General features: G+C 54.8%; 1 protein-coding gene across 1 annotated transcript; it reads left to right on the top strand.

Annotated features, from left to right (window-relative positions):
- The first annotated feature begins 2930 nt into the window (after window positions 1-2930).
- On the top strand, window positions 2931-16696 carry ITGA2B (integrin subunit alpha 2b). The gene is made up of 30 exons (XM_059047062.2): window positions 2931-3144; window positions 4909-5030; window positions 5120-5217; window positions 5325-5490; window positions 5775-5824; window positions 5901-5946; window positions 6040-6168; window positions 6529-6576; window positions 6727-6770; window positions 6906-6959; window positions 7103-7155; window positions 7352-7563; window positions 10029-10211; window positions 10465-10510; window positions 10610-10714; window positions 10801-10856; window positions 10950-11101; window positions 11254-11379; window positions 11771-11838; window positions 11978-12125; window positions 12881-12973; window positions 13244-13323; window positions 13633-13713; window positions 13837-13933; window positions 14032-14184; window positions 14286-14402; window positions 14897-15010; window positions 15233-15334; window positions 15553-15669; window positions 16443-16696. The coding sequence occupies exons 1-30, from the start codon at window positions 2957-2959 to the stop codon at window positions 16497-16499; spliced, it is 3105 nt and encodes a 1034-aa protein (XP_058903045.1). The 5' UTR covers window positions 2931-2956; the 3' UTR covers window positions 16500-16696.
- Window positions 16697-17167: the final 471 nt, after the last annotated feature.

Genomic DNA, 17167 nt, shown 5'->3' with positions numbered 1-17167 from the left:
TCTACAACTCAGGCTGATGGAATGGGGAAGTGACAGCAATGTGTCAGCACTCCTCTGTCTACTATCAACCCAGCTCTGACCCCAAAGGAACACCCAACAAGGAATAGAATCGTTATTAAATACCAAACTCTCCCTTCCCAAATCTGATCCTACCTGTTTCCTATTTCAGTTAATGATACTACTGTCCTACCAGCCAGCCACCAAAGCTTTGAAATACTTTTGACACCTCCCTACTACACAAAGGAGAGAGCAGAGATTACACATCCAGTTACTGATATAACCGGATGTGTAATCTCTGCTCTCCTTTGTTCCTGCCACCAGTACCCTGGTTCAGGCCTCATCACCTTTAACTGAGAGGATGGTAGATGCCACCCATCTGATCTTCCCACTAAGTCCTGCCTTTTCCAGTCCTTTCTATCCATAGGCAGCTAGTGTAATCCAGACTGGTGCACAATTGATCATGTATCTTATTCCCTGACTTAAAAAATCTTTATGATTCTCCATCTCCTATGTATTAAAGTTCAAATTCCTTAATAAGATATTCAAGGACCTCCAGTGATTAGACCCCAGCCTTCCATTCTACTCTCATGCCCCAGTCCTCCCCTTTAGACACCCTGTGTTGACTACTTGCCTTTCTCTATAACTGACCTCTATGTCCTTCTGCTTCTGTCTTTGCTTATGTCATTTCCTATGTCTAAAAACCCCTTCATTCTCTTATTTCTTTATTGGCTGAGTCGGGTCTTAGTTGCAGCACTCCGGATCTTTCCTTGCAGCACTCAGGCTTCTCTCTGGCTATGGCGTGTGGGCTCCAGAACGTGTGGACTCTGTAGTTGTGGCCCACGTGGGCTCAGTAGTTGCGGCACTTGGGCTTAGTTGCCCCACAGCATGTAGGATCTTAGTTCCCCAACCAGGGATCGAGCTGGTGTCCCCTGCATTGCAAGATGGATTCTTAACCACTGGACCACCAGGGAAGTCCCCCTCTTCATTCTCTGACAAAAGGCAACATAGTGCAATGGTTAAGAACATGAATTCAGGCACAAATGTCTTTGACTCCTAGTTTTGCCACCCATTGACTCTGTAAACTTGGGCTGTTTACCTAAAACTCTGTGCCACAGTTTTTGCATTTATAAAATGGGCATACTAGTACTTATTTCATAGGGTTGTTATGATGGAGCAAATAAATGACTTCAGCTAGGCATCATCTCTGCCTTTTTCAAGGCATCCTTTACTATCCCTCTGCTGCAGTTATATGTGTTCATGTCTTAACTCCTTCTGGACTAAGTTTTTTAAGGATCCTTGACAGTTATCTTTGTATCTCTTACCACTCAATGCCTTGAACAGAATGAGAATTTATTAAAAATTAGTGAAATGTGAGTTAATTTTGGGCTACACAGTATGCACTAGTAATACAATACCACTCAGATGAGGACAGTAGGAGGGTGGAAGGTAAGTATGTGACTGAGTTGAGTATTATGTGCCTGCCATGAGCTTGGCACTGGGAATTCAGCAGTGAAGAAGGCCCAGACTAAAGTTCAAGGAGTTTCTAACCTAGAAAGGGATAAGATTTTGTGCTGTGTGCTAAGGTGGTGAATTATGAGGGCAAGGGAGGTGCTGAAGGGATTCCAGAATGGCCCAGGTAGTTGGGCAGGGTAAGATGATGGTTAAGTTTGATCAGAAAATATAGAGCAAAAGGAAATGTGACTGTGTTCTTTACCCCTAGCAGATCTCTTGAATTTGCTTCCTGACAACATGCTTTTTGGGGAAGACATGAGATGCCAGTAAGACTTGGCACTCCTCCACCCCTGAGCATCCATAGAAAATGACCTTTCTGCTCAAAATTATTTCTTTTCTTTCCACTATGTGAGGCTGCGTTTGCTTCTTCCATCCTCAGTGCCTGCTTCTATTCAGTCTGTCTGTCAGCAACACCTACAATATGTTGGGCTCTTGGCTAGGCCCTGGGGCTGCAGAAAGGAACCTCACTCTCCAGGGATTCATGGACAAAATCCAGTGAACAGACCATGACTAAACGGTGTGATCGGTGCTGTGCCCATGTGTGTTAACCACAGGGTACCAGCCTGTGGAGTTGGGGGAGGCATCCCCTACGCAATGACCCCGCTAGAATCAAGTCTTAATGATTGGACAAAAGCTCTTGTCACCCATGAAAGAGTGAGGTCTGCCTTCAATTGAACAGCTGGTGAAAATCTCCGAGCTTGTGAGCCAGAACACCCTGGAACGACTCCACTTTATCCCCATCTCCTTTCCCCTTCAGCCAAGATCCATTTGCCACCCCTCCCCCAGCACTGGCTGCATTGCTGTGGCCACATTAAGACTTGGCCCCAGATGGAGGATGAGTGAGGAAGCTGTTGTAGCAATATGGCGAGTGAAGCTGCTGAAGGCCCTAGAAGGAGGAAGTGGATAAGTGCCTTATCCAAAAGGATACAGCAGCCTCAGGTCTTATCAGGGGGCAGGAGCTTCCTCATTCCTTCCCCCACCTCTGACCAAGTCACAATGTGCCTCAGCAGTGCAGGCAGCTGTGGTGGGGGGGAGGAAGTATAGAACTGGGGGCTAGAGTGGAGGTGTACAGACCAGCTGGTTCATGATTGCACTATCCCAAGCAGGAAGCAATGGTGGCTTAGACTAGCATGGTGGTAGTGGAAATGGGGTGAAGATTCAAGAGACATAGTTGAAAGCCAGAACCAACAGGACTCGATAATAAAATACTCTCAAGAAAAGGGAGGAGTTGACTTTCAGCCATAGGCATCCACCCCCCAGAATGGCCTCACCCGCTTCCTGACAATCCTAGAAACCATATGGGACCAGGACCTAGAGCCCTTTACTCTGCCTACTACTCAGCAAGTGGGTTTCAGTTTGATAAGAAAAGACTTCCTGTGGTGGAACTGAAAGGAAGAGGAAGGAGCTAACCCATTCCTGCCTAGGAGGTTGTGGGAGAAGGAAGATGGCCAGAGCTTTGTGTCCACTTCATGCCCTCTGGCTTCTGGAGTGGGTGCAGCTGCTCTTGGGACCCGGTGCTGCACCTCCAACCTGGGCCTTGAACCTGGACCCAGTGCGACTCACCTTCTACACAGGCCCCAATGGCAGCTACTTTGGGTTTTCATTGGACTTCTACAAGGACAGCCGTGGGAGGTGAGCCCTGGGGGACTCCCCCACCATCACTGCTTCTCTGGGTCTTGAGTTCCCCATTTGTGATAGAGGTTGAGCAAAGTGATTTCTAGGGTCTGTTCGGGCTGAGTTCTTGTTAGGAATACTGGGGAGGGACTAGCTCAGGTGAAGGTGTCAACAAGAGGCAGCACTGGGGAGCTGGGCAGAGCAAGGACAAAGGGAAGACAAAAGTTGATGCTTTATTTTTTTCTCCAAGGGTCAGGTTTTTTGTGTGTGGAGGGGGGGCAGTTTGCGGTACGCGGGCCTCTCACTGTTGTGGCCTCTCCCGTTGCGGAGCACAGGCTCCGGACACGCAGCCTCAGCGGCCATGGCTCACGGGCCCAGCCGCTCCGTGGCATGTGGGATCTTCCCAGACCGGGGCACGAACCCGCGTCCCCTGCATCGGCAGGCGGACTCTCAACCACTGCGCCACCAGGGAAGCCCATCTGAGGGTCAGTTTTATGACCCACTCTACCCTCATCCTTTTGAAATACAGGAGCACATGTCTTAAATTGACTTGCAGAGCTATGAAATTGTCTATCCACGCCCCCCACCTTGCTTTTCTATTCCAACCCCCTCATCCCCATAAAAATTATAGATATTTGAAAAGAAGCAATAGGGCATTCATGGTTGGGATGGATCAGGCTGCAAAATCAGACAGCTAAGATTAGAGTCCTGGCTCTTCCTCTTGATAGGAAATACCCTGAGCTAGTTACTTACTGAAGTGGACACTAATGTCCAGCTTCAGGGAGTGGCAATGGCAGATGGCCTTCAAGTATCAGCCCCTTGGGAAATTTCCTCTGCTGAAGAGAGCCACCTCCCCAAAGCTCCCCCACTTCCAAATGTGGCCTAGGAACAATGACTGATCCATGAGGAGTGTGGAGAGAGGGGAAAAGTTAAGGGTCGGGCTCTCTCACCTCAACTCCAGAGAGTTCTGAAGGGTCTTTCTAGCTCCAGAGTTCTCAGGGCATTAGCCCATGGCTGTTATTGGGCCTGAATCTCAGCTCCGCTCCTTCCTCTGCCCACTCATGCTTCTTTCCCCTCCTTTCCACAGATATTGGTCTCATGGGCATTACTTAATAAACATTGTGCAGACTAAAAAAAAAATTATAGCATTTTTTGCAGCACTCGTTATGTATTATTTGGGTGGCACTGTGCTGAATGTTACTCTTACGTTTATTTTATTTACTTCTGACAGCATTTATTGGTTAGTATTGTCCACCTTTTATATACGGTACAGCTGTGATTTGAACCTAGATCTACTAGAGTCCTCAGAGGTGTCAGTACCCCACCACCCACTTTAGAGGTGACCACTAGCTTAATTCTTCGCCGTTAAAACTCACCCTCAGGAAGGGATAACAGTTCAGACAGACATATTAGGGTGCATATAAACCCATGGCTTTTGGCGGCAGGTGTTGGGGAATGTAGATGTGTACAGAGTTTAGGAGGTCTCTAAAGGCAAGGATATCAAACCCCTGGTGTTCAAATCGAACCAAATGGTTATAGTCTCAGCTTTACCCTTAATTCCGCGGGTTGCTGTGGGCATATGATTTCCCTCGCTGGAAGTCAGTTTCACTGACCATAAAATGAAAAGACTGGCCTCTATGGTCTGTGAGGTTTCATCGAGGAAAGATGACCCAGGGACCCCGCCCAAGGCACACTGCCCTCCCGGGTAATGCTCCCAGCGCGGGCATCGGGGAATGGGGTACGCCGGAATCCGCGCAGCGCTCACCCAGCTTTCTTATGCAGCGTGTCCATCGTAGTGGGCGCCCCACGGACCCTGGGCCGCAGCCAGGAGGAGACAGGCGGCGTTTTCCTGTGCCCCTGGAGGGCCGAGGGCGCCCAGTGTACCTCGCTGCCCTTCGACCTCAGTGAGTCTCGCACAAGGAGGGAAAGGGAGGGGCTCCAGGGAGAGCGGACAGCTGGGCTTCAGCACCCCCCCCCTTTTTGTGCCCTCCAGATGATGAGACGCGAAGCGTAGGCACCCAAACTTTCCGAACCTTCAAGGCCCGTCAAGGACTAGGGGCGTCGGTCGTTAGCTGGAGCGACATCATTGTGGTGGGCGCTACGTGACTGGGCTCAGAGAGCAGACAGAGGGCGGGGACACGTGGAGTGGGGGAACCCGAGTCCCGCCCCTTCCCCACTCTCCTGTGGCCCTGCTTCAGGCCTGCGCCCCCTGGCAGCACTGGAACGTCCTGGAAAAGGCCGAGGAGGCTGAGAAGACGCCCGTAGGTGGCTGCTTCGTGGCTCAGCTGCAGAACGGCGGCCGCGCGGAGTACTCACCCTGCCGGGCCAACATCATGAGACGGGTTTACGAGAAAAATTACTTCAGTGAGCTTCGCATTCCGTTTTGGCTCCGCCCACTCGCGGCGGTTTAGCCCCGCCCTTAATCTGATCCTTGCCTCCCTCCAGCTCCCCCGAACCCTGCTTTCAGCCTGGCATCGCCCAGTGACCCACCTCCTGGCTCCACCCGGCACGCCCCCGGCCCGGGAGCCGCTTCAAGGCCACGCCACCGTATTACCCCGTGGCCCCGCCCCCATATGACTCCACCTCCAGGCCCCGCCCAGGTCCCAGCGCCTGCTTCTTCACAGACCCTTCCTTCTTGCCTCCTCTAGGCGGAGACAAGCGCTACTGCGAAGCCGGCTTCAGCTCCGTGGTCACTCAGGCGAGTAGGGAGCATCAACGGCGTGGGGGCTGCTCCCAAACAGGAACCCCTCTCACCTCCAGGGCTTCCTTTTCAGGCTGGGGAGCTGGTGCTTGGGGCCCCTGGCGGCTACTATTTCCTAGGTACGTGCCCATCCGTACACCTCCCTCCCTTCTCTCGGCCTGGGTAGACCCCAGGCGTCTGGGGCCCTACACCAGCTGTCCCTCGCTCCCTAGGTCTCCTGGCGCGGGCTCCAATTGCCGATATCATCTCGAGTTACCGCCCGGCTACCCTCTTGTGGCACGTGCCCACCCAGCAGCTCACCTTCGACTACAGCCACCCAGAGTACTTCGACGGCTACCGGGGTAACCCTGGCAGCTCCCTTCGAGGCTTCCCAGCACTCTAAGTGTCACCGCCGGTCAAGTCCTGCCCCTGTGGGAACTCTCCCTTGCCAACCCTGGCTGGCCAGCTCCAGCGCTAAGGCGCCCCCATCCTCTGCTCCCGCGGCTCCCCTTCCCCACCCTCTGCAGACTGCCCAGCTCCCCTACACCCCACCTCGACTTCCCGCCCTGGATTCGCTTCACGGCCTAGGGCAGGTCTCGGTGGCCTCGATTTTCCCGTCTACACAATGCAGGATTTAGACCGGGTGGTCTCTGAGTCTCCTCCCTCCCGGCCCCCTCCCTGCTTCACTCTCCGGGAAAGGCTAATTCGCGCTGTGTCTTTAGGGTACTCAGTGGCTGTAGGCGACTTCGACGGGAATCCAAACACTACAGGCAAGAAGTTCACTTAGGGGCGGGGGTTGGGGAAGCCCTGAAAGGAGCACCTCCAAGACCCGCGCCGAAATCTCCCTGGGATGAGGAATGGCGGGCGGGAGGCGGGTAGAGATTCCAAGGACCTCACTGTCTGCGCCCGGCTCTCCCCAGAGTTTGTCCTCGGTGCCCCTACCTGGAGCTGGACCCTGGGAGCGGTGAGTGCCCTCTGCCCACCACTCAGTGTCCCGAAGCCACTGACTTCACTCTTCAGCCTGATACCCCCAACCTAAACCTCCTGCCCTTCTGCGGCGGGGGCGACAATGACGCGCTCCTGTGCGTTGTCCGCGCAGGTGGAAATTTTGGGCTCGTACCACCAGACGCTGCACCGGCTGCACGGAGAGCAGGTGGGGGTCGGGTCCCCTTGGTGGGTGGCCAAGGCTGGGAGATTGAGACCCTAGAATATTCCGCGGGACATGGTGGGGGCAAAGTCCAAGAGAGGGTACCGAGGCCGGGGACAGAAAGTAAGGTGCGGCCGGGCTTCCTGCAGATGGCTTCGTATTTCGGGCACTCAGTGGCCGTCACTGACGTCAACAGGGACGGGTGAGAAGCTGGACGCCCCCACCCCTACCTAGTTGGGTCCCAAATTACCAGAGGCGTTGACTGCCCTCCGTCTCCTCCTTTCCTAGCCCTCACTCCCACGTGACCACCTAGGGGAGCGGGAAGGCGAGGGTGGGCGAGATTTGGCTCTGGCCCGCAGCGTCCCCCCCTCCCATGTAACCGCCCGTCGGACCTGCAGGAGGCATGACCTCTTGGTGGGCGCGCCACTGTACATGGAGAGCCGTGCTGACCTCAAGCTGGCCGAGGTGGGGCGCGTGTACTTGTTCCTGCAGACTCGAGGCCCTCACGCGCTGGGCGCCCCCAGCCTCCTGCTGACCGGCACGCAGCTCTATGGGCGATTTGGCTCAGCCATCGCGCCTCTGGGCGACCTCAACCGGGATGGCTACAACGGTAAGGGATGAGAGGAGCCCCACTTGCTACACAGGGGTTTACAGCCACAATGATCATGGATTTGACCCGAGGGCAGCAGGAGCCAGGAAGGGCTTTGAGCAGGAGAGAGTTAAAGGAGACTAATTGCGGTTTGTTTGCATTAGTCCAGGCAAGAGGTGGTGACCGCCGGGATGTGGGCTTTGGCAGAAGAGTTAGAGATGAAGGGGATTTCAAGATATTTACTACTTAGATTATTAGGACTTGGTGGGTGACTGGATGTGGGGCTAAGAGAGAGAGGAGTTGGGTGGGTGATGATGCTCTTCACTGCCTGGAACTCAAGCCATGCAACAGGCCTGGGGTGAGATCAGCAATTCAGCTCTGGACTTGTATGATTTTTTTTTTTTTTTGGCTGTGCCGTGTGGCTTGCGGGATCTTAGTTCCCTGACCAGGGATTGAACCCGGGCCTCTGGCAGTGAGACCATCGGGTCCTAACCACTGGACTGCCGGGGAATTCTCTGGACTTGTTTGATCTTGAAGGGCTTGGGAGCATTAGGCAGACATATCCAGAGAACATCTGGGTGTGGCTTCCCCCACTTCCAGCAGGGAGGTCTGAGTGGGAGATAGGGGATTGGGGAGAGTCAGTGAGGTCCTGGGAGCTTGCGAAGCGTGAAGAGGCCCAGGACAGAGCCCTGGGGAACAAGGGCACTTAGGGGACTCCCAGAGAAAGTGAGTCTGGAAAGGAGACAGAGGGATGTTCAGAGAGGTAGGAGGGAAACCAGGAGATCTGATAGCGCAGAACTCAAAGGAAGAGTGCTTTAAGCAGGAGGAAGCTGGGTCAGTGGCTCCAGATGCTGCTGAAAGGTACAATTAGATGGGACTGGAGAAGTAAGTATTCATGGGCTTTAACAAGAAGGAGGTCACTGGTGACAGTGACAAGAACCGATTCAGGGCTGGGTAGGGACCAAAGCCAGAATGCCAGGAGGCAAGGTATGAATGGAGGGGAAAAACTGATGGCAGCCAGGGTAGACCACCCTTTCAACCAGTTTGTGAACGGAAAAAGAGAAAGGTGATTACTGAAAGGAGATGGGGGTCAAGGGAAGGTTATTTTAATTTCAAAGAATATGGAGTAGGTTGAATGCGGAGGAAAATGATCTTATGGGGAAATGGGGTCGTGCAGTGAGCTGGAGGAGGGTCCCTGCAATGCCTGAGGGATGCAGGGGTGGGATGCTCAGCCCAGTGGCTGGTGTAGGAGGGACATTGCGGGGTCAAATGGGGAGAGGAGGAAAAAGTGGGTGTGGAGTTATAACACAACAGTTGGGCTGCTTCTCTTCGTGAATGAAGTGGGGGGCTAGGAGCTTGACTGAATGGAGAAGGTTTGAAATAGGTGCTGAGCAGAAAACGCCGAGGGACTGCTGGGCAGCACCAAGGTCCCTAGTGAAGGCTGGAGGTCAGGAATTCATGGTGCTGCATATGGTGGGGTCTGGCCAGGCTTGCCCAGGACCGGCAATGGGGCAGGATGGCTGAGGATACGGTGAGGGTGACTGAATAATCAGAAAATAAATGAAGAGATGAGGAAGCCAAAGATCAGGAGACAGTGGAGGCTCAGGGCCTGAGGACGAGACTGCTCTGAGTGGTCTATTTGGACGAATTCTGTGTACCTCGATCAGAAAAATCAATAGAGATTTTTAAAAGAAAACAACTGCACAGGAAACATGGCATAAAGTCAGAAGACAAAGGAAAGACAATCACAACGTATATATCAAAGATTCTAATTGCTATCACATGCAAAGAATTCTTACAGATTAATAAGATTATGATGATTATTAAATTTTCAAGAGTGATCTTAAAAGTTATTAGTGATGGCGAGCCCATGGTATGACTCTGGATTTGCATGGTGGGAGTGGAATGGAGTGAAGACCCCCAGGTGAAGAAGGGGCAACTATTTAATAGGTCTTGGTTACTTAATCTTCTGGGACTCTATTTTCTCATCTAAAATGGGAATAATAATGCCTAATTTTCAGGATTAAGTGAAATCATGTCATTATATTTTCCTCAGTAGATAGTGAGGGCTGTTATTGTTTTTACAATAATCGGACTTGGGCTTCCCTGGTGGCGCAGTGGTTGAGAGTCCGCCTGCCGATGCAGGGGACGCGGGTTTGTTCCCCCGTCTGGGAAGATCCCACATGCTGTGGAGCGGCTGGGCCCGTGAGCCATGGCCGCTGAGCCTGCGCGTCTGGAGCCTGTGCTCCGCAACGGGAGAGGCCACCACAGTGAGAGGCCCGCGTACCGCAAAAAAAAAAAAAAATCGGACTTGATGAGTCTCCCTCCTACCCAATTGTAAACTCCTGGAGGGCGGGGCAGCTCTCTCCTTGACCCTCTCCTGGTCCCCTAGAGTCTGCCCAGAGAAGGAGCTCAGGAAAGTTTTACAGGGCCATCTGGAGAGACTGGATAACAAACAGCCACCCCCTTTCTGTTGCTCCTTCCAGATGTTGCTGTGGCCGCCCCCTACGGGGGTCCCAGCGGTCGAGGCCAAGTGTTGGTGTTCCTGGGTCAGAGTGAGGGACTTAACTCACACCCTTCCCAGGTCCTGGACAGCCCCTTCCCCACAGGCTCTGGCTTTGGCTTCTCCCTTCGAGGTGCCACAGACATCGATGACAATGGATACCCAGGTGCGCTGGACTGCCTCCAACTAGACAGGAAGGGCTCTTGGGCATTAGCTGGAGATGCTGAGACACAGCCAGGGGCTTGAACCTGACCTGGTGCCCGACTGAGAGCTCTGACCCGTCTGTGGGGCTGGGGGGCCAGAGTGAACCTTCTATGGGGGTGGTAGTGTGGGGAAGTGCCGGGAAGATGAGGTGAGGCCACCATACCCCCTCTAATTAACAGTACTGACACCTCCCTTCCTTCCCACAATGTCTATAGACCTGCTGGTGGGAGCTTACAGGGCCAACAAGGTTGTAGTGTACAGGTGAGCACTGACTCCAGGGGCGGGGAGGGGGAGGACCCACACCATCAGAGCAGACTAGGCCAGGAGGGGCCACAAGGCAAGCTTCCCATATCCCACCAGGGCTCAGCCGGTGGTGATGGCCACTGTCCAGTTGCTGGTGCAAGATTCGCTGAATCCTGCTGTGAAGAACTGTGTCCTGCCCCAGACCGAGACGCCAGTGAGCTGGTGAGGAGACAGAGGGCGTGGGCCAGGCAGGATCTGGGACTCAGTGCGGGGACCCTAGCCCCTGAGCCCCATTCACATCTTTGCAGCTTTAACATCCAGATGTGTGTGGGAGCCACTGGACACAACGTTCCCAAGAAGCTGCGTGAGTGGCACCATGGGGCCAGGAGGGAGGTGGGCCTGGGCTCCCCTGGAGGCTGGCCGGGGAGACCCTGACACTCCCTGCTTGCCCGGCCAGGCCTAAATGCCGAGCTGCAGCTGGACCGGCAAAAGCCCCGCCAGGGCCGGCGGGTGCTACTGCTGGCCTCTCAACAGGCGGGCACCATCCTGGGCCTGGATCTGAGCGGGAGGCACGGCCCCACCTGCCACACCACCAAGGCCTTCCTCCGAGTATGCCCAGCTGGGAACGGGCAGGGCTGGGTGTGCAGAGCCTGTTCATCCAGCCCTGGGGCACTGGACTGGGTGCTGCACGGGGTGGTCAGTGGGACACACATAGTAGGTTACATGGAAGCAAGATGGCCTGACTCTTGCCCCCTCACTAGGATGAGGCCGACTTCCGGGACAAGCTGAGCCCCATCGTGCTCAGCTTCAATGTGTCCCTGCAGCCTGAGAAGGATGGACTAGCCCCTGCTCTCATGTTGCACGGAGACACCCACATCCAGGAACAGGTAGGGGTGGGCAGGTGCAGGCAAGGGAGGTGGAGGACCCCTCCACCCAGAAAGTCAGGGTTAGGGTTAGTGTCCAAATCGTATTGTGAACCCCCAAACCTAGACGTCACCTCTAATCTCTGATGTTACTCTCAACCCTGATGAAAAGCCCCAAATCTCAATATCCCCTAAACCCTCATGTAAACCCCAAATGTCGATGTCGCCTCTAAACTCTGATATAAACCCATAAACCCTGATGTCATTATCAAAGCCCTGACATCATCCCAAACCCTGGTGCAAACCCCAAAGCTCTGATGTCATCTCCAACCTCCTTTTCCTTCTCAGACCTTCTAATTCCCTAAGCCCTCATGTGCCCCCAAACTTACCCACACACCTGATGTGCCCCCCCTAGACCCGCATCATTCTGGACTGTGGGGAAGACGACCTGTGTGTGCCACAGCTCCAGCTCACTGCCAGCGTGTGAGGAGACCGCCCGCTCTACCCAACCCTGGCCCTGTCTACCCCGATGACACCCCCTCCCCACCTGGCTCCTGATACTCTGTCCTCAGCCCAGGGTCTTGGACCCTGCCTCCTCCGCTTTACTCCTTTCTCCCCACAGGACAGGCTCCCCGCTCCTCATTGGAGCCGATAACATGCTGGAGCTGCGGATGCAAGCGGCCAACGAGGGTGAGGGAGCCTATGAGGCCGAGCTGGCTGTGCACCTGCCTCCAGGCGCACACTACATGCAGGCCCTCAGCAACATCGAGGTGAGGCCCCCACCCTGGGGTACGGTCAGGGACCTGGAAGGTGCAGAAGCCTTGATTCTCATCTCCCACCTGAGACCTCCCACTTCTCTTATGCCTTCCTTTAAAAGCTGTGATTTTTTTTTTTTTTTTTTTTTTTTTGCGGTACGTGGGCCTCTCACTGTTGTGGCCTCTCCCGTTGCGGAGCACAGGCTCCGACGCGCAGGCTCAGCGGCCATGGCTCACGGGCCCAGCCGCTCCGCAGCATGTGAGATCTTCCCGGACCGGGGCACGAACCCGTGTCCCCTGCATCGGCAGGCGGACTCTCAACCACTGTGCCACCAGGGAAGCCCCAAAAGCTGTGATTTTTATTTTTCTTTTTAATTCGGAAGAGGAACATTTGCTAATGGCAAAAAATTCAAGCACTCGATTATAAAACCCAAACCAAAAATGGCTCAGGAAATAAAAGTTACCAGGAACCTCTGTTAACATTTGGTGAATTTCCTTCCAGTCTTTTTTCTCAGCATCAGCACTTTATTTATTTATTTTATTGATGTAGTTTACAATAATGGGGTTGTACTCCATGTAATGTTTTGTGGGTTTTATTTCAAAAATAAAATAATTAAAAAGAATAAGGTGCTGCAGTAATATATAAAGTGGAATGTGACCATCCTTGAACTCCCAACCTGGCATCCTCCTCTCCCTGACTTTCCAAGGGAGCTTAAATATATATGGGATGCTCTGTAACCATCTTCTTTCTCGGGACTGCCTCTCTGAAGGGCTTTGAGAGGATCATCTGTAACCAGAAGAGGGAGAATGAGACCAAGGTGGTGCTGTGTGAGCTGGGCAACCCCATGAAGAGGAACGCCCAGGTGAGGCCGCCCAGTCCTGGGTGCTGGGTCTCCTCCACCAGGCGTTCATAGACAGCCGGGTTTTAGGGGCTAGGTTTGGAGTCCGATGGCTCCAGGCTAGAAGCCTGGTCCTCCCACTCCCCAGCTGTGTGTTCTTGGGTGAGTGACACCCTTTCTGAGTGGGCTTCTGAACGAAATGGAGGTAATAATGGTGACCTTGGAGGATGAGGACCACAGGCCACATTCAGAGTGGGCATTTGGGCAGTGACTTTGGGTCTCCCCATGTCTCAGATAGGAATCACGATGTTGGTGAGTGTGGGGAACCTGGAAGAGGCTGGGGAGCACGTGTCCTTCCGGCTGCAGATCAGGAGGTACTAGACTGGGAAGCACTCCGTTCCCCTATCTGATCTCCACACAGAGACCCTCAGACACCCTCCATACGTAAAGGTCTTCTGGGGTGCCTGCTCTTTAGACTTCCCTCTTCCCTTTCTTCCTCAGAGACTTGTTTCTGAGTTTTGGAGCCCTAGAGGAAGTTCTTTTCTAGGTCTAACTTTAGTGTGGCATGCTGTTTGTGGTAGCTCTTCCCGAGACCTCTGAAATTCTGGCCCAGCCCCAGAGAGTCTTCATGTTCACTGGCCTGGTGTCCCTGATCTGTTTCTCCTCATCGCCCTCCATTACAGCAAGAACAGCCAGAATCCAAACAGTGAGATGGTGATGCTGGATGTGCCAGTTCGGGCAGAGGCCCATGTGGAGCTGAGAGGGTGAGAGGCCAGGGATGGAAAAGGGAGTTAGTAGGCACAGCCCTAAGTTTCCGGGGTCCTGGGCAAAGCTCCACGGGGAAGTCAGGGGATCAAGCTCACTCTGGGAGTGTCGGGCCCCTGCAGGAACTCCTTTCCAGCCTCCCTGGTGGTGGCAGCAGAAGAAGGCAAGAGGGAGAACAGGTCGGACAGCTGGGGCCCCAAAGTGGAGCACACCTATGAGGTAGGGAGGAGCCTCCGCGCCCCAGGCTGGAGAGGGAAGGCCCCAGGGGCTGGTCTAGGTGCTGAGCCTCCTAACATCCTGCTGCCACCACCCGCCAGCTCCACAACAATGGCCCTGGTGCTGTAAATGGCCTCCGCCTCAACCTCCACCTCCCCGGCCAGTCCCAGCCCTCCGACCTTCTCTACATCCTGGATATACAGCCCCGGGGAGGCCTTCAGTGCTCCCCACAACCGTCTCCCAACCCCCTCAAGGTGAGAGCCTGGGTGAGTCCCCAGGCCATCAAACAGGGCCCCTGTAGGAGGGCTGGGAGATGGGCAGAGTGTCGGACGTGATGGCCTCTTTGCCTCCTCAGCTGGACTGGGGGCTGCCCGCCTCCAGCCCTTCCCCGGCCCATCACAAGCGGGATCGCAGACAGGCACTCCTGCCAGAGCAGGAGCAGCCCTCGAGGCTTCAAGGTCCAGTTTTTGTGGTGAGTAGGTTCTGTGGTCTCCAGCTGGGGCCTCCCTGGGGCCCAGGGGCAGAGGGGATGGGAGGCAGGGAGGGAGAGGGGCAGGGATGGGTGGGTGATGCAGGCCTTGTGTGGGCCACCGTGGTCCCACAGAGTCCTCTGAGTGAATAGGAAGGATTGTGCTGGTCTTGTGTCTGGGGCAGGGTGGGGGGCACTTGCATATTTTAAGGTTTCCAGTACATTAAAGAAAATGAATAAATGCCAAAGCAGGTTTACAAAAAGGCTGGGCATTGAACGCTGTGTGATTGACCCACTCTTTCCTCCCTCTCCCTGCATCTCCGGGACTGTGTGAGCAATCTCATTCAGAGATAACGTCCCAAGCTTGAATCTGAGTCCCTTCCCGAGGAGGAGGCCCGGCCTGAGCTCCCTGACCCCCCAGCCCCCTCTGTCTTGGGTCCTACGGTGAGAGGGTGATGGGTCAGGAGGGGCTGGGGACCAATGACACATCCCCTCAGAGCTGCGATTCGGCGCCCTGTACTGTGGTGCAGTGTGAGCTGCAGGAGATGGCGCGCGGGCAGCGGGTCATGGTCACGGTGCTGGCCTTCCTGTCGCTGCCCAGCCTCCGCCAGGTGGGCCGGGATGCGGGCGGGCGGGGCCCTCTGGAGGCGGGGACTGAGTGTGTTGGGGGAGGGCGGGGCTTTGGGGGCGGGAAAGAGTGAGGGCAGAGTTAGTTTACTTTGGAGGGGACGGGGTTAGGCTGGGGGGCAGATCTCCCCAGAGGGGAGTCTGGGGCCGGTACTCCCGCAACCAATAGGCCTCGTGTAAATGGCTTTCACCGCCACCCCATCCAGAGGCCCCTGCATCAGTTTGTGCTGCAGTCGCACGCTTGGTTCAACGTCTCCTCCCTTCCCTACGCCGTGCCCGCCCTCAGCCTGCCCAGCGGGGAAGCTCTGGTGAGTGTGGAAGGATGGTGATAGAAAAGGGTCCCGCGGGTCTCCCATTGGCCTTCCCCTGTGTCCCTGCCCAGCAGGATGGGGGCGGGGCCTCCCTGGGTCTGCGGGGTGGGATAAGTAGGTGGCTTAGCTGGGTGGGGGTCACCAACCCTGCAAGTCTGAGTCTTTGGGAAGGTCAGCGTCCCGGTGACTGAGGAGACCCACGGGTCTCCCCTCAGGTGCAGACACAGCTGCTTCGGGTCTTGGAGGAGAGAGACATTCCAATCTGGTGGGTGCTGGTAGGCGTGCTGGGTGGCCTGCTGTTGTTCACATTCCTGGTCCTGGCCATGTGGAAGGTGAGGCGGGAAGGGAGGGTGGCTTTCGGGGTGGGGGGGGCAACCCCACAGGGAGGCAGAGGGAGATGGTGGCCCAAGTAGGTGACGCAACGTCCATCTGATCTCCATCTCCACTATTAGAATGTCACTCTCCAGAGGACCTCTTCCAGGGCACAGATCCCTGGGAGAGGTGGCACCTGAAATTCTAAGGCCTTTAGACCCATTTCCCCTGAGAGCAGGAGTCCCGGGGAATGAGCCCTGCCTTCAGGAACCCACTGGCCATGGAGAAGGCCAGGGTTCACCTCCTCCCTGCTCTGTCCTCCCCCCGGCCCCAGCTGAGGTGGGAGACCCAGGTCTGATCCAGACCCCGCTTCCTGCTCCTTGTGAGGCCCTGCTGGGTCACTCCCTCCTCTGCGCCTGGACAACGTGTGAGCCGTTCTCAAACTCACGTGTCCAAACCCTGGAAATCCATAGTGCTTTTAGGGAAAACCACACATTAGACTTATAATAATCAAATATATACCATCACACGCTTGAGTCATATAGAGACATAATCATCAGTACTTAAGAAAAATTCAGGCAAGAAAAAACAAAACATTAAAAAGAATTTTGTTACATGCATTATCTCTAAATGGGGAAAGGCCTCCATTTGATCGTATAGTGGGGTTTGTATTCTGTGCTGGTCCAGGACGAGGACCTCGTGACTGGCTGGTTTCCAGCATACGTCCTCCACTGCTGCTCTGGGGCCTAAAGATCACCTTTACACCCTGTCCCCGGCCCCTGTGCACCCCCAGGTTGGCTTCTTCAAGCGGAATCGGCCACCCTTAGAGGAAGATGATGAAGAGGAGTGATGAGCCCATGCATCTCTGTCCTGGCAGGAAGGCTGGGGGTGATGCCTGCTCTGTCCCTTCTTCTCCAGCGAGTGCCCCCCAGCTCTGGTCACCCATGGGTTGGAGCTGTTCCATGGAGGGCTCCTGATGTCCTTCCCCACCAGAGCCAGGTCACCTCCTTTCCTGCTGCCTAATAAAGAGGTTGAGTCCCAACCCCCAGCATGATGCCTGCTCTTGGGGTCAGAGGAGGAGAGGGGGCCTGAGGTGTCGTGGGGATGGGGAATCTAGGGCTAGCAGAAGTGTGAGCAGAGAGGGTCTCTGCCAGGGCAAAGGGTGCAAATGACTGTCTTTGGGGAGTGTCAGGGAGTAGAGAGTGGGGGTAGAACAAGGGAGAAAGGGTGGCAGAGCCTCCAAGTGAGACTGGAGGGGGATGGGGTGTCTGAGGGTGACTGGGTGGGATGGGGGATGGGAGCATCGAAAAGGCAGGCTGCGTCCCTGGTGGGTGGCTTTAAACAATATTTTTTCCATGATTTTGAGGGAATCAAACCTCAAGGTGATCTGAGATTTGGAGAAATAACACACTGTCCCCACTCATAAAAGAAGGTGCCTAGGGGCTTCCCTGGTGGCGCAGTGGTTGAGAGTCCGCCTGCCGATGCAGGGGACACGGGTTCGTGCCCCGGTCCGGGAAA

Source organism: Kogia breviceps, chromosome 19 (genome assembly GCF_026419965.1).
Source record: "Kogia breviceps isolate mKogBre1 chromosome 19, mKogBre1 haplotype 1, whole genome shotgun sequence".
NCBI classification, from domain to species: domain Eukaryota; kingdom Metazoa; phylum Chordata; class Mammalia; order Artiodactyla; family Physeteridae; genus Kogia; species Kogia breviceps.
This window is presented reverse-complemented; position numbering and strand designations above follow the sequence as displayed.

Excerpts from the sequence above, each read along its gene's own strand:
- ITGA2B (XM_059047062.2), top strand. The coding sequence starts at position 2,957 with ATGGCCAGAGCTTTGTGTCCACTTCATGCCCTCTGGCTTCTGGAGTGG. Across the intron at positions 5,825-5,900 it reads TCAGCTCCGTGGTCACTCAG|GCTGGGGAGCTGGTGCTTGG; the intron begins GCGAGTAGGGAG and ends CTTCCTTTTCAG. Across the intron at positions 11,380-11,770 it reads ACACCCACATCCAGGAACAG|ACCCGCATCATTCTGGACTG; the intron begins GTAGGGGTGGGC and ends TGCCCCCCCTAG.